At 39.5% G+C, this 21,723-nt stretch overlaps 1 protein-coding gene across 3 annotated transcripts in view; it reads right to left on the bottom strand.

Moving 5' to 3' along the window:
• Nucleotides 1-21,723, bottom strand: part of DYM (dymeclin) — a 343,795-nt gene that overhangs the window by 196,112 nt on the left and 125,960 nt on the right. For all 3 annotated transcript variants that reach the window (XM_039228828.1, XM_039228829.1, XM_039228827.1), the window contains 3 exons: nucleotides 9,873-10,055; nucleotides 4,759-4,937; nucleotides 2,792-2,917 (listed from right to left, as the gene is read on the bottom strand). In XM_039228828.1, the coding sequence (XP_039084759.1) occupies nucleotides 2,792-2,917; nucleotides 4,759-4,937; nucleotides 9,873-10,055 (488 nt within the window). The remainder of the gene's footprint in view (nucleotides 1-2,791; nucleotides 2,918-4,758; nucleotides 4,938-9,872; nucleotides 10,056-21,723) is intronic.

The raw sequence follows: 21,723 nt of genomic DNA, 5'->3' as shown, positions 1-21,723 counted from the left end.
ACTTAAAGTTTATACCATAAAATTACACACAGTACCCTCTGAACGTTGTTTTAATATCTTTGGGACCTGTCCTGATCTCCTACACACTCTCCGTAATATATGTTTGTAACTTTTTCTCTTCTTGATCATCTTTCTAGGAGGTTATCATTTTTATGAGTTTTCATATATTTTGCTTATAGTAAAAAAGTAGAAAGATTTAAAATCAAAGGTCTAAGCTTCTAAAAATCTTTAAAAAAAAAAAAAAGCAAGTTAAAGCTTCAAGTAAGCAGATGAAAGGAAATAAAAAGTAGAAATCAATGAAATAGAAGAAAATCGAGAAAAGTGAATGGAATCAAAAGTTGGTCTTTTGAAAAGACTTAGAAAGGTGGAAGGAAGGAGGAAGGAAGGAAAAGCCTCTAGCCAGGCAGAGGCAGAATAAGAGAGAAATGATACATATTCCAACATTAAGGACAAGAGTGATAACATCTCTATGGCTAGTACAGATACAAAAAGGTAAGTGGAAAAAACAGTAATAAGAAAAAAACACTAAGTTAAAAAAAACATTATGAACAACTCTACAGGAATAAATTCAATACCTCAGAAGGAATGTATAATAAATTCCTTGAAAGATACAAACAATCAGAGTTCAAAACTTAACCAAATACTATGGCCAAGTGCAGTTTATCCCAGGAATGTAAGGTTGATTTAATATTCAAAACTTAATCAGTATAACGAACTACATTAACAGACTGGGAAAAAAATCCATGTGATTCAGAATACATACAGAAAGCTTACAACTCAGTAATAAGAAAAAAAACCCAATTTTTTATTTTTTTAAATATTTATTTTTGAGAGCGCATGCAAGAGGCAGAGAGAGAACAGAGGATCTGAAGCAGATTGTGCTATCAGTGCAGAGCCCGATGTGGGGCTCAAACCCACAAACCATGAGATCATGACCTGAGCCAAAGTTGGATGTAACAGACTGAGCCGCCCAGGTGCCCCTCAAAAAAACAATTTTTTTAAAAAATATTTTTTATTTCTAGGAGAGAGAGAGACAGCGTGAGCAGGGGAGGGTCAGAAAGAGAGGGAGACACAGACTCCGAAATAGGCTCCAGGCTCTGAGCTGGCAGTCAGCACAGAGCCTGACGCAGGGCTCAAACCCACGAACTGCGAGATAATGACCTAAGCAAAAGTCGGATGCTTAACCAACTAAGCCACCCAGGCGCCCCCCAAAAAAACAATTTTTTTAAAAGGAAGTGTGAGTGGGACACCTGGGTGGCTCAGTTGATGGAGCATGCAACTCCTGATCTCAGGGTTCCCCATACCATGTTGGGTATAGAGAGATTACTTAAAAATACAATCTATAAAAAAAAAACAAAACAAAAAAACAAATAAGGGTATAAGGGTGCCTGGATGGATCAGTGGGTTAAACCTTGGACTTTGGCTCAGGTCATGATCTCATGGTTTGTGGTTCAAGCACTGGCGTCCAGCTATGTGCTGACAGCTGGGAGTCTGGAGTCCGCTTCAGATTCTGTGTCTCCCTCTCTCTGCCCCTCCCCTGCTGGGGCTCTGTCTCCCGCCCTCCCCACCACCCTTAACAATAAAGAAAACATGAAATAGAATTAAACAAACTAAAACCTATGTACTTGTGTTACTTGGACACAAAGAAAATATCAAAGAGGAAGATAAAAATCAGTTTTGGATTGGTACTCACCAAAAGGACTAAAACTGAAAAGACTTAAGTTATGTTATACTGTTTTAAAAAATACAAAACAATTAATTTCTCAGTCTTCTCTTTGTTCCCTATTCTTTCACTTACTCTGTATACAAGAGGCAAACCTGTTTGACAATTTCTGCCACAACTAAAAAGGGGAAATGAAACAGAGGAAAAATGAACTCAGTGACAACAAAAACATATACCTCAATTACTAAAGAAACTGTTTTAAGAGTTTTTCTCCCACTCTAATGTTTATTTATTTTGGGAGAGAGAGAGCACAAACCTAGGAGGGGCAGAGAGAGAGAGAGAGAGAGAGAGAATCTCAAGCAGGCTACATGCTGTCAGCACAGAGCCTGATGCAGGGCTCAACACCATGAACCATGGAATCATGACCTGAACCGAAATCAAGAGTCGGACACTTAACCAATTGAGCCACCCAGGCACCACAAGAAACCATCTGAGAATTTTAAAAAATTTGTTTTATATTTATTTACTTTTGAGAGACAAACAAACCACAAGCAAGGGAGGGGCAGAGAGAGGGAGGGAGACACAGAATCCAAAGCAGGCTCCAGGCTCTGAGCTGTCAGCACAGAGCCCAACGCAGGGTTCAAACCCACAAACTCTGAGATAATGACCTGAGCTGAAGTCAGATGCTTCACTGACTGAGCCACCCAGGGGTCCCTTAATTTTTTTAATGTTTATTTATTTTGGGGTCAGAGAAATACAGAGGGTGAGCAGGGGAGGGACAGAGAGATGGGGAGACACAGAATCCGAAGCAGGCTCCAAGCTGTCAGCACAGAGCCTAACATGGGGCTGGAGCCCACAAGCCACAAGAGCATGACCTGAGCCAAAGTCAGATGCCCAACCGACTGAGACACCCACGTGCCCCAATTTGGAGAATTTTTAACAGGCTAATGGTCACTCATAAAAAAAGCACTTCGTAAATCTGAAGAAAGACACACCATTTCTGAGTTGGGGTCATGCAGAAACATCTACCAGAAGGAAAAGAAGGGAGAAATGCTAAAGCCACAGTAAATCATGTGGAGGGACATGCCTATTCTGTAACTCTGACACTCTTAAATAATGATAACTTACCACTTCGTGAATGGATCTATTAAAGCCATCGTCTTCTGTAAGGATCAGTAAGATTATAAGGGCCATATACACATGGTGTGAATTTCTTTCTTCAACATGATACAGAATCTCAAGAATTGGTAAAACCTATCAAATAAAAATTTTAATTTACTATTCCAATTACTTTATTTAAGACCAATGTTTTCAACCTTAATGCTTTTATTCCATACTGTTTTAATTTCATAATTATAGGTTTCTTTAAAGGAAAAAGAAAACCACACAAACCAGCTTATGACCGAAAATACTTTCTCCGTGTAGATAGCCCGGACAGCAGTAGAGAAAACGGTCACCCTGTGTGAAGGTCGGCCACCACACAAAGACCGGGTGTGCGGAGACCATCTGGGCCAACATGTGACCCTGAGCACAGGGAGATATACCTCCAGCTCAGCAGGAATATGTACACAGTAAGGTATTCTTAGAAACACTAATGTGTCGAACATTATCTTCTTCATAGAAAAGACTGTGGAATAAAAGAACTGAATTGTTAACAACAGAATCAGATCAGCATAGCAAATTTCCTGCCAATAATATATTTTCTAGTCGTAGCCTCACTAAACATTATGGAACAAAAGGCAGATACGGACATTAGTTGAGACATTATCAAAATAATCTATACAAGAAATTGGAAACAAAAGTAAACGTGTAACCCTCCACCCCTATTCCAAAAAAACCCAAAACAAAACCTTTTCAGTTTTTACTGGCATTATGTCAGCGTCTACAGATGACTACTGCCTACATATGCTTATGTAATAACATCCTTACAGGGGAACTTTCGAGAATAGATAGTGTCAGGGGCTTTATGCTTACTGCCACCATCTCACTTAGGATACATCAGGCTCAGAACTGTCTGCTTATTCTCACCTACCCATCACGCAACAGGCCTTCTCTCCAAGCTCTTACTCACACGAGCAGAACACTGTTACATCGATTTTACTGTTTTCCACATACAGTTGGTGTGCAGACAGGTTTGTTCAGCATGTTTTTGGTCTTTTCTGTCACTTTGACATAGGACATACTCTTCAAATGAATTCTAATACTCCATGTTACTCTTTATCTTTTTATCTTTATTTTATCTTTAACACTGAAAAAATGGCCACCAAATCCCTGGTGAATCCTGCTATCAACTTATAAAAACTGGTACAGAGGGAGCATTCCTGTTGCCTCCAGCAAACCGCTGGCTCTGTTAGGAATGCACAATGTTATTAATGTATCAACAGCCCACGGGTATCTCTATAGGATGCATTTCAAATATAATATTAACACCTTGGTGAGGTAAGGTTACTTTCCCACTCACGGGAGCATTTTTGTTTACGCATTCGTTATAGACGGAACTTGTGCTTCCCTACAGGAGGTTTTCAGCCACACTGTGAAGGACAGAGTACACTGAAGTGCTGTCTGGCACAGGTACCTTAAACTCCAACATTCCAGGAACTGAGTTCAGGCAGACCTCAAGTCCAAGTCTGCTGAAGGGACGGGACACATAGGGAACCAAGCTGGAATACCACCCTGCCAGATCGTAGCCGCGTCTATCAGAACTTGCTGCGAACAGGACTAGCTATGCGAACTTGCTAGGTGGACACCCAGCACTGGAAAGAACCACCCGGGTGTACATATCTTGCGGATGGAAAGCAGTGCTTCTTGGAAGACCTGATGGGGCTGGATCACGGGCACTGGGCAGCTGTTAAAGACCTGTGGCGCAGAGGAGCCGGCCGCGCCGCTGTGTCCTCCTGCGCTGGGGCCACACTGCATGTGCGCTGTCCCGTGCGCTGTCAGCCTCCTGCCCTGCCTGTGCCTGCTGGCAGATCCCCATCAGTCTCCAACCAACACCACTGCCATGAGCCAGCCACGCCTGCTCGCCTGGGAAAAGAAACTGCTCTTCAAAAGCCCACACAATACAAAAGGGATGAAATGGGTGGTATGGTACTTACAAGATTTTCCATATCTGTCCGAGCCAACACGTACGTTCTAACATTACTGTTCTGATGCAGCAACGTGTACAAGAGGAGAGTCGCCTGGTCAGATGTCTGCTGCTCACACAGAGCTGTGTACAAACTGTTGAAGTTAATCTGGAAGGTGTGTGGGATTGACGAGGGAAAAGGACTGCTATCTGGATCACAGGAAACACAAAATCATGAAATACCATGTTAGTATTTTCAGGACCATGCCTCACATAAATAATAAAAGCACTGGCAATGTATACAATCTGATTCCCATTAATCTCGTATCTTGCTACATTTCAGGTTCAAAGTTTCTATTTCAATTTTATTTTACTTTTGTTTCTTTTTTCTTTCATAGTTTGTCAAGGTGGTTTCCATATAACACCCAGTGCTCATCCCCGCAAGTGCCCTCCTCCATTCCCATCACCCGCCTTCCGCTTTCCCCACCCCCATCAGCCCTCAGTTTGTTCTCAGTATTCAAGAGTCTCTCATGGTTTGCCTCCCTCCATCTCCCCAACTATTTTTCCCCTTCTCCTTCTATTTAAATTTTAAACTTTATTTAAAGAACTAAAGCATGGTGACTATAGTTGATAACACCACTGTATAACTGAAATTTGCTAAGAGAATAGAACTGATGTTCTCACCAAAGCAGTGTGTGCGTGTGGCGGGGGGGGGGGGGGGGGGGGGGGGGGGGTGGAACTGGGACAGTTTACTTCTTGGTACTATCTAAACCACAGTCTTTGAATGATTATAAATATATGTGCAGATACCACTTAACAGAGTGACGTTTTATATTTTAAAAAACGAAATAAAGAAAACTAAACTAAGTCACATACTTTGCCTTCATTTACTATTTTTGGATTAATATAGCTAAATTAAACTGGTTTTAAGAACATAAGCTTAAATAAACAGAGTTACGGGCCCAGGCCAAAGGCCCTTTAATAAATACAATTTGACCATGACATCTGAAATGTTCTGTTACTAAAATTAAATGACCACCAGTCCTAAATAAAGAACACTGAGACAAAGAATATAAACGTTTCTACATAAAACAGAAAATCCTCTTGTAAGGGCTAAAGAGAAAAAAGGGCTTCGAGCTAATTTTTTTTCAAAGGAATAACTATGGCTCAAGTATTCACCAATGTCACTAATCTATTTATGAAGAAAATAGCTAGGATAACAACATATTATTTAACTACTTTTAAATTGTTTTTAAAATGTATTTATTAAGTAAACTGTACCCCCAACACGGGGCTTGAATGCAGGACCTGAGATCAGGAGCTGTACACTCCACCAGCCAGGTTCCCCAGCTCGTTGTAAAGTATTATCAGCATCAGCGTCTATAGTAGCAGATACTGAGCCTCAGACAACTATCCAAACACGTATATAATTTTTTTTGTAAATCTTTTTTTTCAAGTTTATTTATTTACTGTGAGAGAGAGAGTGAGCGAGCATGCACACATATGAGAAGATGAGGGACAGAGAGAGGAGAGAGAATTCCATGCAGGATCCACATTCTCAGCACGGAGCCCTATGTGGGACTCAAAACCTATGAACTGTGAGATCATGACCTGAGCCGAAATCAAGAGTTGTACACTTAACTGACTGGATCACCCAGGTGCCCCTATAAATATTTTTTTAGAGTCACCAGCATGGTAAAAACCATAAATCCCAGCCCATGTGGGGAAAATTCCTGATACCGCAAAACTGACAGAGCAGAGGCCCCTTTCCTCCCATTAACTGGACTTCCTTAGACACTGAAGCCAGAAAGTTAGCAGGTCAAAAAGAAGGGAAAGACAGGTCAACTGACTTAGAGAATCTAAGTATAATCTTATTGGATAAGAACACTGGAACATGATAGCACAATAAGTTGATTATTTTACTATCTTCAATATCTTGGAAAGAACCAAAACATTTTTTAAAGACACAGAACCACTAGCAAAAAAAATAATAATAATAAACAAGTGAAAGTAAAATTGTAAAAGCACTGCTTTAGAATCTCCACAGGCTTCACTCTTACAGAAAAGAAAGGTGTGCCAACGCATTTTTGATAGCACAGTCCCATACCGCTTAGAGTCTCCTTTCTAACCTGTATGTGTGTGAGAATTCTATAAAATAATGTCTTCAACTTTACCACAAGGTGCCCTCACTTTTCCTCCCACATTTAGAATATCGGTTATTTTTTCAATGCTAACACTGTATTTTTGACAGTTACAAAAATCATTGTTTTGTGTGACTAACTTATATTTGCAAAGGACAGCGAAAGGAAGCATTGCATGTAATCTGTGAGTATGCAAATGAGTACATCTACAGAACACGCGACTCTGGAAGAAGATTCTGGACACACTATGCCTCTTTACAATGGAAGCAAAGTAACCTGTTTGCCAAGCTGTATTATACCTAACTGCAAAAGGTATATGTGTGATATGTGTATCCGTAACATTTATATTTTACTAGCTAACAAGTGCAGTGAACTAGCTATTATACTGACAGATTTACATGTATTATGTCTTATTTAATGCATACAAGGACCCGTCATTATTCTGACCAACTTCACAAAGGATGACATAGAGGCTTGGAGAGGTTAACTTTTCCAAAAGCAGCTCCAAGTAAAACCCTCTCTTTCATGACTTCATTATCCTGCTTCTTACAATTATAGCAATAATAGAATGACTCTTTACTATGATAAATACTCATTTAATTTTTATAAAAATCCTGTGGGGTAGATATTATAACCCCTGCTTTCCAGATTAAAGACACTGGTATTTAAAGACTAAAAACTGGAGGCATTTGGGTGGCTCAGTTGGTTAAGCTTCTGACTCTTGATTTTAGCTCAGGTCATGATCTCGTGGTTCGTGGGTATGAGCCCCATGTCGGGCTCTGTGCTGGTGGTGTGGAGCCTGCTTGGGATTATCTATCTCCCTGTCTCTCTGCCCTTCCATCTTTCTCTCTCTCTGAATAAATAAACTTAAAAAATTAAAGACAAAAAAAAAATAAAAACTGGAATATGAACCTAAGGCAGTTTAACCCTAAAGTCAATGCTCAGAATCCCTACACCAAACCATCCACCAAAAATATGGCTACCCGAGAAAGGGTCAACCTTAAATAGTGACCTCTGGCCTCAGCATCAGAAGTAACAATATGTACCATATATTGAGTATCTGGCTATGTTGCAAAACCTGAGCTAATCATCTTAAAACCTTACCTTGCTTGGTACTTACAAAAATATTAGGTAACATTATTCCCATTTGAAAGACAAAGCCAGGGAGGCTTGAGGTTAAGTGAACTGTGAGAAGCTTCACAGCTCTGGAGTGAGAGAATGGTGGCATAAATTCCGTCTGCTTGATTCCAAAACTTGTTTGCTTTTCTTGTTCTTTTCAAATTTTTATTTAAATTCTAGTTAGTTAATATACAGTGCAATATTGATTTCAGGAGTAGGATTCTGGGATTCATCATTTACGTATAACATATACATCATTTACATTTAACACCGAGAGCTCATATGGTACCCTCCTTAATGCCCGGGACCCATCTTGCCCACCCCCCTCCTACCTTCCTCCCCCACCTACCTTCCTCCATCAACCCTCAGTTTGTTCTCTAAGAGTCTCTTATGGTTTGTTTCCCTTTCTCTTTTGTCTCCATCCCCATACCTCCCAGCCGATATGTTCATCTGCTTTGCAAAACTTGTTTTCTTAACCAGTAAGCCACAATGGAATATAATGGAAACAGAAAAGTACTATCAAATACATGAGTTTTCATTTTTTATCTATCAGATTGCTAGAGACTACCTATCATTATTTTCCCCTACAAACAGTGATACCAGAGTTGGCAAAGGTACACCCAACTGGCACACTCAGTTTATTAGAGGAGCCTGGGGTGGCTCAGTTGGTTAAGCTTCTGGTTCTTGATTTCTGCTCAGGTCATGATCTCACAGGTTTATGAGATCAAGGCCCAGGTCAGGCTTCATGCTGTCATTATGGAGCCTGCGTGGGATTCTCTCTCTCCACTCTCTTTCTCTCTCAAGTGAATAAATAAACTTAAAAGAAAAAAAAAAAAAAAGAAATGTGTATTAGAACTCTGGAAAGGAACATGGCAAAACATGTCAGCAATTTTAAAAATGTTCTTATCCAATAATTTCTCTTCTTACCCATGTGAATTATACTAATGTTAAATGCATCCAGCTACTGTATTAACCTGGCTTATGGAGTGTAATCTTTTGATTGGACATTTCTCTTTCAACATGGGCCTATCTACCCATGCTCTACAGGGCAGGTTATAGCCCACAGGCAAGCCCACCACCTATTCTGGAAATAAAGTTTTAACAGAGACCAGCAATGCTCACGTCCTTATTATCTATGCTGGCTTTTTGTGCTAGCACAGCCAACTTAAGAGGTGGTAACAGACACCACGTGCCCCTACAGAGGGGTCTGCCCCTTTGCAGAAAAAGTTTACTGAGTTCTAATTTTTAGTTTTATAAAACTCTAACTGGAATACCAACTTTAAAAGAAAAACTTCAAAGAATCTATCACATGGAGTTTTCCGGGTTAATTCCTATCCCTAATAGGTGGGGCAGGAGGATCTAAATTAAGCACATGACTGGCTTGGTTATTTCTGGACCAAAAAAAAAAAAAAGTAAATTTAAGTGGATCTAAAGAACCCCAGCTCTTATCTAAGATTTATTTGACCTTCCTGAGACTATGGATAGAAACATCTAACTCTTGGGGCGCCTGGGTGGCTTAGTCGGTTAAGCATCCGACTTTCGCTTGGGTCATGATCTCGCAGTTCGTGGGTTCGAGCCCCGCGTCGGGCTCTGTGCTGACTGCCAGCTCAGAGCCTGGAGCCTGTTTCAGAGTCTGTGACTCCCTCTCTCTCTGACCCTCCCCTGCTCATGCTGTCTCTATCTCTCTCCTAGAAATAAATAAAACATTAAAAAAAAAAAAATTAAAAAAAAAAAAAAAAAGAAACATCTAACTCTTTCTCATCTTTAGCCAGTATGAAAATATACAAACGCTCATCTCCACAACTACAAAACAATAAACAACACGGGTAAGCAATCCCCTCATTCTTCAGTAGAAAGAATACTCAGAGAACAAAGTAGCACAAACCTTGTGTGTTCTTAAAGGACATGATGGCCTGTCTGTAGGGGTTCGGGGCATCTGCAGCATCGGTCAGGTTGGCCAGCACCAGCAGAAGCAGGAGACTCTGGTTGGCCAGAGGGGAAGAAAGTTCTGGAGTGGCGGCTGCTTTGCTGCCCACGCCGCCCAGTGTGAAGACAGTCCAGAGGCCAGCTTGAGAGAAAAACACACAGTTAAAAAGTGCTGGGACTAGGAAGACAGAAATACATACCTCTGTACGATATTGTACACTTTTTCGTATTTAACGCTTTGAAATAACACTCTTTCTCGGCTACTAAAGTAAAAGAAGTCCGGCACATGAAAAGTCTCTTATTGCCCAAGGATATAATATTTTTCAAGACCATCATACCCTACCCCTATAATCTACTTTCACTTCCCAGAGATAACCATCGCTAAGCTTCTTCGGTCTTTCTAGATTTTCTTTATATATCAAAACACCTACAAAATTATAAGAAAACTTCATGTACAACCTTACATCAATAGATTTGAAAGCCCAAGCAAAATGCTAAAATATCTAGGAAGATACAAAATACCAAAACTGGCCAAAGACAAAAGCCTAAATGAACAAATAACCTTGGAAGAGTGGAAAACGGAGTCCAAGAGCTAGCCCTAAAAACCAAATCAGGTCCAAAGCTTACAAATAAGTCCACCAAGCTCTCCCTGTACAGACAAGTCCCATGTTATATAAGCAGCTCCAACGTACACAACCAGAGACATATTTACACAGCTCACGTGACAACTCATGTATCAGAAAAATCTCCCTGCTACAGAAACTGGACAATGACAGGGTTTAAAACAAGAGGGAGAAATGAAAAGAGAGGTTTATAGATGGACTCAATCAAACAAAAGATGAAATCTTACAGAAAAATTTGTTAAAAGAACGAACGCAGCATGATCATGAAAGTTTTGTCTCTGAAATACGAGAGTTGTTCATCATTTTAGAAATCTATTAACTTGCAGGCAGGCATTCCTCAGAGATACTGCAGGTTTGGTTCCAGACTACTGCAACAAAGTGAACAGTGTTGTGATAAAGTGAATCAAATGAGATTTTTGGTTTCCCACTACAATATAAGAGTTTTGTTTATGCTATACTGTAGTGTATGAAGTGTCCAATACCATTACGTCTGAAAAAAAAAAAAACCCAACTTACATGACTTAATTAAAAAATACTTTATTACTAAAAATGCTACAATCATCTGAGCTTTCTGCTAGCTATAATCACTGATCACACATCACTATGACAAATATATTAATGAAAAAGTTTAAAGAATTGTGAGAATTACCAAAATGTGACACAGAGACACAAAGTGAGCAAAAAAAACGATGCTGATAGACTTGCTCAATGCAACGTTGCCACAAACCTTAAAACGAACAAACGAACCAAAAAAAACCACAGTATCTGCAAGGCACAATAAAGCAAAGTAATAAAATGAGGTATGCTTGTTATTCAATGTAGAAACACGGAGGAAAAGATAATCTCTCCAATTTTTAAAATTAAATCTAAAACCTATTAAGAATTCTTACAAGCTAGAAAGGAAAAGTAACCTCTTTGGATTCTAAAGTCCATCTAATCAAAACTCCACAAAGGTCAAACAGAAGTACGCCCCTAATGGTATCACCACCATCACCACTGGTGCTCTGGGTAGAAGTGTTAAAGTAAGAGGGGGCAGAGAAAGGACTTCCCCTCCCATCCCCCAAAAAACAAAAAAATTTCATTATTTGCAAGCAACTGTCCTACAGAGTAGCCAGCAACCACTGTGGGTACTGGGCACGTGAAATGTGGTTCGTCCTCACTTCATCGTGCTGTACGTATAAAATACTCAATTCCGAAGACTTAATACAAAAGCGAAAAATCTTCTCCGATTTTTAAGTATTGGTTATATGTTGAAATTATAATGTTTTGGACGTATTTTAGTAAAGTGTATTGTTAAAATAAGCTTCACCTGGTTTTACGTTTTCAATAGGACTAGTACAAAATTTTAAATTACATATGTGGTTTGCATCTATGGTTCACATTTCTATCAGACACAGCAGCTCTAGAACATCAAGAGAATTGACTGACACACTATCAGAACAAAGAGATCCTGGTACAGTTTTAGGACTAAAAGAGTGAAATATAAAAAATCAAAAACCTGTTATACACAAGCAATAAATAATTACAAAGTCCCATCACCACAGCAACAAACAGATAATAAAATCTTCAAGAATCAACACTAAAGAGGGGTGCCTGGGTGGCTCAGTCCGCTAAGCGTCCAACTTCAACTCAGGTCATGAACTCACATTTCAAAGGTTAGAGCCCAGCATGGGTCTCTGGGCTGAGAGCTCGGAGCCTGGAGCCTGCTTTGGATTCTGTGTCTCCCTCTCTCTCTCTCCCTCTCCCCCCTCTCCCCTTTCTCAAAAATAAACATTAAAAAAAATTTTTTTTAAAGACTCAACAGAAAAGAAATACCTTAAGACCTTCAGGCAGATAACCACAGACCTTGAGAGTGAAGGCCGTTTAAGATCTAAATTAATACAGGAGTACAATAGATTTCTAGATTAAAAGGCAATACTGCAAAACTACCCCTAATTAATCTAAACATCAGTATAATCACTGTCAAAATACCAAGAGGAATTTATGTAATATTTTGTAACACAGTACAAAAGAAATATTGATGTGGAGGAATGCTCCTGGTTAAACAGCAAAATTTTTATAAAGCTAAGGTCATTTAAACGTGTGATACTGGCAGTAGACAAATTAGTTGGGTGGACCAGAAATGAGTTCAAGTTCTGAAACAGAGGCACATATATGTGAGAATTAACCTTATGATACAGGTAGTATTCCAAAAGAGTAGAAACAAAATTCTAGAAATGTCTTTGGGACAATAGAATTTAATCATTTTCCTAGTATTTAATTGTAAAAGTATTTGTATACACCTTGAGTTCAGAAAGCCTTTCTGTTATGCAAGAAACAAAATTAAAGAGGATAACAAAGAACATTAGCTACTGGGTGGCTCAGTTGGTTAAGCGTCCAACTTCTGATTTTGGCTCGGGTCAGGATCTCACAGTATGTGAGCTGGAGCCCTGCATCAGGCTCTGTGCTGACAGCATGGAGCCTGCTTGGGATTCTCTCTCTCCCTCTCTAGCTGCCCCTCTCCTGCTCACACCTGCTCCCTCTCTCTCTCTCTCTCAGATAAATGTTTTTTAAAAAAAGAAGATACAAAGAATAGTAATTTGACTACTTAAAAAATTAAATACTTATATGTGATTAAATATATCATAAATAAGAGAGTAGGAGAAAACATCTATAACATATAAAAAAGAAAACAGATATTTTCTTTTAAAAGGGGACCTCCCAAAAGTCAGTAAACAAAAGAAAGCTAACAATCCAAAGTAATTAAGACAAATTGGTAATGGTATATAGAAAATCAACAGTAAGAGATCAGAGTGGTACCAGATTTTTGAAGGATATCTGGCAGTTCTCACTGAAATTAAAAACACACACCCCTATCAAACAGTAATTTTTTTTCTCATACTAGAGAATAAGATGCATAAACAGGAATATTTAATATTGTTTATAACTGTCTGATAACAAACGATGCAGATGTTCACCAACAGTAAATGGTTACATACACTATGGTTTATCTATACCATGGAATACAATATTAGAGTTAAGATATCCGTGTATTTTTAAATTTTTTTTTATTTTTTTTTTTATTTATTTCTGAGAGAGAGAAAGTGTGCAGAGGAGGGTCAGAGAGAGAGGGAGACACAGAATCTGATGCAGGCTCCAGGCTCTGAGCTAGCTATCAGCACAGAGCCTGACGCGGGGCTTGAACCCACGAACTTTGAGATCACGACCTTAGCCAAAGTCGGACACTTAACCGACTGAGCCATGGAGGCACCCCAAGATATACATGTATTAATAAGGAAATATCTCGGGGCGCCTGGGTGGCTTAGTCGGTTAAGCGTCCGACTTTCCGACTTTCGCTTAGGTTGTGATCTCGCGGTTCGTGGGTTCGAACCCCGCGCGGGGCTCTGTGCTGACTGCCAGCTCAGAGCCTGGAGCCTGTTTCAATCTGTGACTCCCTCTCTCTCTGACCCTCCCCTGCTCACGCTGTCTCTCTCTCCTAGAAATAAATAAAACATAAAAAAAAAAATAAGGAAATATCTCTAAGATATATTTGCTAAGTTAAAAAAAATAGTTGCAGAAAACCTGATATTGTAATTTAAAATATCACTCACCAAACCACATGTGTATATGTGTGTGCGCGTGTGTGTGTGTATAAATATTAAAGAAAAAAGAAAAACAAAAAAAACAGAAGGGCTCCCCCAAACAGACTCTTAACTACAGACAACAGAGGGTCACCAGAGGGGAGGTGGGGTCGGAGGGGGATGGGCGAAGTAGGTGCAGGGGATTAAGAGTACTTCTCCTGATGAACACTGAGTAATGTACAGAGCTGCTGATTCACTGCTGAAGCTAAAGACACTGTATGTTAACTCTATTAAAATTAAAAACTTAAAACCCAGGAAGGACAAAGTGTACATCATACTGGTAACAGAAATGACCTCTAGCAAGCAATTCAAGGAAGACTTTTGCTTTATTTGTGTAGTCAGATTTTTGCAGTAAGAATATATTCATTTATTTCTTTAAAAATAAATGTAAGGGCACATGGGTGGCTCAACTGGTTAAGTGTCCGACTTTGGCTCAGGTCATGATCTAAGAGTTCACAAGTTCCAGCCCTGCGTCGGGCTCTGTGCTGAAAGCTCAGAGCCTGGAGCCTGCTTCTGATTCTGTGTCTCCCTCTGCCTCTGCCCCTCCCCTGCTTACACACACACACACACACACACACACACACACACACACACACTCATTCTCTCTCAAAAATAAACATTAAAAAATTTTAACAAATAAATGTAAAACACAGCAATCAGACAACGTAACAAAATAAAACACATCCAAATTGGCAAAGAAGTCAAACTTTCACTCTTTGCAATGACATGATACTCTACATGGAAAACCCAAAAGACTCTACCAAAAATGCGCTAGAGCTGACACATGAATTCAGCAAAGTCGTAAGATATAAAATCAATGTACAGAATCAGTTGCATTTCTATACACCAACAATAAAGCAACAGAAAGAGGTATCAGGGAATCAATTCCATTTATAATTGTATCAAAAACCATAAAATACCTAGGAATAAACCTAACCAAAGAGGTAAAAAATCTGTATGCTTAAAACTACAGAAAGCTCATGAAAAGAAACTGAAGAAGACACAAAGAAATGCTCATGGACTGGCAGAACAACAAAAAAAATGTCAATACTACCCAAAGCAATCTACACATTCAATGCAATCCCTATCAAAATAGCATGAGCATTTTTCACAGAGCTAGAACAAACAATTCTAAAATTTGTATGGAACCACAAGACCCCAAATAGCCAAAATAATGTTGAAAAAGAAAACCAAAGCTGGAGGCATCAAAATCCCAGACTTTAACCTGTATAACAAAGCTGTAATCATCAAGACAGTATGGTATTGGCAAAAAAAACAGACACACAGATCAATGGAATAGAGAACCCAGAAATGGACTCACAAATATATGGCCAACTAACCTTCGACAAAGCAGGAAAGAGTATCCAATGGAAAAAAGATGGTCTCTTTAGCAAATGGTGCTGGAAGAACTGGGCAGCAACATGCAGAAGAATGAACCTGGACCTCTTTCTTAACACCACACACAAAAATAAATTTGAAATGGACCAAAGACCTAAATGTGCGACAGGAGACCATCTAAATCCTACAGGGGAAAACAGGCAGCAACCTCTTTGACCTTGGTCACAGCAGCTTCTTACTTGACATGTCTCTGAAGGCAAGGGAAGTAAATAAAAGCAAAAATGAATGATTGGGACCTCATCAAGATAAAAAGCTTCTGCACTGCAAAGGAAACAATCAACAAAACTAAAAGGCAATGGACAGAATGGGAAGAAGATATTGGCAAATGGCATACTGGATAAAGGGTTAGTATCTAAAATCTATAAAGAACTTACCAAACTCACCCAAAAAACAAATAATCCAGTGAAGAAATGGGCAGAAGACATCCAGATGGCAAAAAGACACATGAAAAGATGCTCAGCATTGTTCATCATCAAGGAAATACAAATCTAAACCAGAATCAGACACCACCTCACACTGGTCAGAATGGCTAAAATTAACAACTCAGCAAACAACAGAAGTTGGCAAGGATGTGGAGAAAGGGGAGCCATACTGCACTGTTGGTGGGAATGCAAACTGGTGCAGCCACTCTGGAAAACAGTACATAGGTTCCTCAAAAAATTAAAATTGAACTACCCTACAACCCAGCAATTTCACTACTTGAATTTATCCAAAGGATACAAAAATGCAGATTTGAAGGGGCACATGCACCCCAATGTTTATAGCAGCACTATTAACAATAGTCAAAGTATGGAAAGAGCCCAAATGTCCGTCAACTGATGAATGGATTAAGAAGATGTGGTATATGTGTATGTATATACATACATACATATAACACACACACAATGAGATACTATTTGGTGGTGAAAAAGAATGAAATCTTGCCATTGGCAACAACAGGAAGGGAATTGGAGGGTATTATGCTAAGTGAAATAAGTCAGTCAGAAAAAGACCTTATCTCATATGTGAAGTTTGAGAAACTTAACAGATGATCAGGAAAAATAAGATAAAAACAGAGAGGGAGGCAAACCATAAGAGATTCTTATACACAGAGAATGATGAAGGTTGATTTGGTGGGGAGTGGGGTAAACAGGCAATGGGCACTGAGGAGGGCACTTGTTGGAATGAGCACTGGGTGCTACATGTAAGTGATGAATCACTGGGTTGTACTTCTAAAGCCAAGACTACACCATATGTTAAGTAACTTGATAAATAAATGAATTAATTAATAACAAATAAATGTAAAAAAATAAAAATAACTGTAAAAAAATGAAACAAAATAGAACAGTAGAGACCTCACAGGTATATGATTATGTAGAGTACGGAAAAACCTTATCAGTACATCATTAAGTGGAAATGTAGATCACAAAACAGTATATATACACACAATATGCCCTATTTACTTTTTAAAAATTGTAAATGTATGCCTTTCTGCATGTAGATGCACCTACAGTTGCCTGGCAGGGTGCCCTTTTGACACAAGTTATCTCTGATCATAGAGTAGAACAGAGTGAAGGTGGCCTGAAGGAGTTTCTTACTTTGTTGTTTATTCCTGTGACTCTTGTACAACACGCACGTATCAATATTCAAGCATAACTTTCTTTTTTTAAATTTTTTAATGTTTGTTTATTTTTGAGAGAGAGAATGACAAAGTGTGAGCAGGAGAGGCACAGAGAGGGAGGGAGATACAGAAATCCAAAGCAGGCTCCAGGCTCTGAGCTGTCAGCACAGCACCCAATGCGGGGCTCGAACCCACACACCGTGAGATTATGACCTGAGCTGAAGTCGAACACTTAATCGACTGAGCCACCCAGCTGCCCCTGAAGCATAACTTTTGATTGAAAACATTAAAGAAAGAAGTGAAGGAAGGGAGAAAGTTCCTGGTCACCAACCCTACACAATATGATGCAATATGCACCTGGGCTAGAGGATACAAACCGATGATTTTTATTTCTAAAAAGCACCTCCTGACAATTTTGGAAGGATAAACACCAACACATTAACACTGATTAGACCTAGGATGGTGGCAATGGTCATAATATTTTAGTCTTTGTACTCATCTAGGGTTTTTTTTTTTTTTAATTACCTATTACAATGAGCAGATGACATTTTTAAAGAGCATCTTTGTTAAGGAAATTAAATGCTTTTATAAAGAAATTTTAAATGGATGGCAAATAAGCAAAACTGGGAAATGTTACTTTCCCTGAACTAACATAGATACTTATTTCTTCTTTGATACTGTCAACAGTTCAGTGTGAAATGAGAAATCTGTTCATTTCTAGTATTTTACATTTTCAGGTGAACACATGATCTAAACCTACCACATGAACCCCTATCAATATATCGTTTCTTACATAACTGTGGTCCTGCAAATCTCAATCATGTTCTATGATTCTCCGGAATGACTGTACTGTTCCACTGGGGGTATTCCTGCCCATGTTTTGGAAGTCCCCAAAGGGAGGCTCAGCATGCACAGGACATTCGGTATGAACCTGCAGTGGAGGCACAAGCAAACTTGAGGCCCAGCAAGAGAAACTGGCCAAAGGATGTTTTTTTTTAACGCAGGAAAGATTTTAAGATGATTGAGAAAGATTGTAAAATTTCTGTTAAGCACTGGGCTCCCTGCTTTTCATTAGGAAAATCTGGGTATCTGAATAAAAATGATCAAATAATTGATCATTACACATCACAAACTTAAATTTATTCAACGTTCATGTTATAGCTGTGAAAAATGAAACATTTCATAAGAAAATCAGAATCATTTAAGAAAGTGCCACCAGCAGCCAAATACTGTTTGCTCTGGGACTGACTTGTTGTTTATCTTCACATTATAAAAGCTTTCCAGTCACTTCCTTCCACGCAGAATCCGCCCTGGACACCCCAGGGATGCGTACCCCTGCCTCCACCATGGTCTGTTCCAGGATCGCAAGCAAAGACGAACACAATCAGGAAGTTCAATCTGCAAGAAAAATAGCCCCCAAGTGCTCTCCAAGGTAAAAGGTAAGTGGGTTTTGTTTTTGTTGTTGTTTTTCTGTTTGTTTGTTTTCCGGATTCTCTTCACAGCTGCTCATCTTTGTGACGAGGAGTATAAGAGCTGACTGCCCCTGGATGCATCTCACAAAAGTCTAACAGCACAACTTCACTCTCATTTTTATTTTCCCCCTTTCAGGTTTTCCCAAGAGGGCTGAGAAGCTGCATATAATGTCAGACAAACTAAGTTTTTATTAAGAAGCTGGTGCGGCCCCACCTGCCCTCCCCACACACATCCCTCCTTCCCTGCCCCGGTAAATATTGCTGTAGTGCCGCCTTTCCTTACAGGGAAGGGGGAGGCAGGCTGCCAGTGCCTACATTGTAGTTTAAACTGGCCCATCGTGCTGGACGAGGATTCTTCCAAAAGTTCGTTTCTTTTTGCTGATCCAAGTCTCTGATCTGTGACCCAAGAATCTTAGTGGGATTGCATTTTCCTGTTGGCAAACAAAATTTCTCTCCACCAGAAAAATAAGGGAACGTTACAGTATATTTCCTTCTGTTCTAAAAAAGCAAATTAAGGATGGGCTCCCAAGTGTTTTAATTGTATCCCTCAGGTCTTCCAAATAAACTCTTAAAATAAAATGCAACTAAAACTAATAAGTACGGAAATAGACGGAAAGAACAAATCTGGTGTTGATGATTCAATGTTTTTAAAAACACAGACTCAAGAGTATTTATCCGTAACAATAAAAATGTGAGGGAGGGGACAGGTCTCATTACCAGTATAACTGGTATGACAAAACTGTTGACTTTCTAAAACGGAACTGAGTATAAAGAATTAGATGGATGCCTCAGATGTTATTGATACTAAGAGGGCATCACTATGTCCTGATAAGCGTGAGCCATTCTCTCCCACTGGGCACACATACCAAGCTTGTTTCCCCTAAGCCCTCCCACACTGAGCCCTTGGTTTTGCTAAGAGTTACACACTAAGAGGCAAAAGTTAAAATATGTTAAAATTCTGGCAAAGGGAACAAAATGACGAGAATGGTAGAGACGCTGCTACTCACAAAACACCTGTTCACTTGCGATCATTACTTGATCAGGAAGTCCTGTTTTAAGCATTTTATGCTTTTTTAAAAACCCACTAGTTTCTTTCCTAAACACAGGCATCTAGTGTGCTTTAAAAAACTGGCTGAATAGGGGCACCTGGGCGGCTCAGTTGGTTGAGCGTCCGACTCTTGATTTCAGTTCAGGTCATGGTCTCACAGTTCATGGCTTGAGCCCCTCACTGGGCTCCGTGCTGACACAGTGGAGTCTGCTTGGGATTCTGTCCCTCCCTCTCTCTCTACTCCTCCCCTGCTCGTGCTCTGTCTCTCTTTCTCTCTCTCTCTCTAAAATAAATAAATGTGGAAAAATAATTTTTTTGACTGGCTAAACATGGTGGGCTATTATCACATCATAATATTTTACATTTTTTAAATTTAAAACAATGGTAAATAGGCTCCAGATTAGCACTTGCAGTAGGATGTCTGGCTTTCATGAATGGATTACTGACGTTACATGGTAGACGTCTGCCTCACAGAACCGTAGTGGAGGGCAAGCTGTTGGGGTCCAACTACGAAGCGACACAAAGGGGCTTCCGACGGTGATGGACATGCTCAGTATCTTAATTACGGTGGATTTTACATAACTGGACATACTTGTTAAAACTAATAAAACTAGACAGAGAAAAAGCAAATTTTACTGTATATAACTTACATCTCAATACACTTGACTCCACCTTTCCCTCTCCAAAAACATGTTGGGCAGGGATGTGGAGCAAGTGGAACTCTCACTTACTCTAGTGAGAGTGTAAACTGGTGCAAATAATTTGGAAAACAGTTTATTTGTTACCAATATAAGTGATTGGGGCACAACTAGAACCCACCAATGCTAACTAAAATGGAATACTACATAACAATACAAATGAACTATGCTTCATGCAAAAATATGGATCAATTTTACAAATAAGCAGAAGAGGGAAGACACAAAAGAATATATAGCATATGATCCCATTTATATAAATTTCAAAACCAGACAAAACCACAGCACTAGATGCTGGGATAGTGGTTTCCTTTGCAGTTGGAGGGGAGAGAGATCCGGTGAGCATGTGAGGGGGGTCCTGGGGGTGCTAGAATTGCTTGATCTGACTGACCAGCAGTTACATATATTTCATTCACTCTGTCATACTGAATTGGCCTATACTCTGTGTGTGCATTTTTCTGCATGTTACCACCAGGAATAAAAGCGTTAGGGGCACCTGGGTGGCTCAGTCAGTTAAGCCTCCGACTTCAGCTCAGGTCATGATCTCACATTCATGGGTTGGGGCCCTGCGTTGGGCTCTGTGCTGACAGCTCAGAGCCTGAAGCCTGCTTCTGATTCTACATCTCTTTCTCTCTCTGTCTCTGCCCCTCCCCATCTCATGCTCTCTCTGTCTCAAAAATAAATTAAAAAACATTTTTAAAAAAGCCCTCTTAAAATACCTGGTGACTGCTAGTTCCTTAAACAATTTTAGCCAAATTCAGTTTTCCTACAACAAAACAACATGATATTAATACCCCCATCCTGTCTCCCAGAAGGAATGCTTTGACCGAGAGAGACAGACAGAGGGGGAGAGAGAGAGAGAGAGAGGAAGAGGGAGAGGGAGAGGGGGAAAGAGAGAGAGAGAGAGAGAAATACAACACCATAAAGGAAGAGAGGAAAATGTTTTTAAAAATGATAGCACAGGGCCACCCGATGGCTCAGTAAGTTAAGCATGTAACTCTTGATTTCAGCCTGGGTCATGAAATCAGTTTGTGGGATCAAGCCCTACGACAGTCTCCATTCTGATGGCGTGGAGCCTGCTTGGGATTTTCTCTCCCTCTCTCTTTGTTCCTTGCCTGCTTGCTTGCTCTTTCTCTCTCTCTGTCTCAAAATAAACTTAAAAAAAAGAAAAAAAACATGATAGCACAGTAAAACATTTTATCTACCTTCACAGTCAAATTTGTCAGAATCTCTGATGCATAAATATAAATCGTATGGAACTTTTTTTTAAAAAAAAGTTTTACTCCTTTAAGAAAACAGAACTGTTGGAGAAAAACTGAAAAAAAATTTGTTTAAATCTACTGAAATAAGTCAG

The sequence above is a fragment of the Hyaena hyaena genome, unplaced genomic scaffold, assembly GCF_003009895.1.
Source record: "Hyaena hyaena isolate Hyena2069 unplaced genomic scaffold, ASM300989v1 scaffold_33, whole genome shotgun sequence".
In the NCBI taxonomy this organism is placed as follows: domain Eukaryota; kingdom Metazoa; phylum Chordata; class Mammalia; order Carnivora; family Hyaenidae; genus Hyaena; species Hyaena hyaena.
Note: the sequence above shows the minus strand (reverse complement) of the source record. Positions and strands in the feature narration are given on the sequence as shown.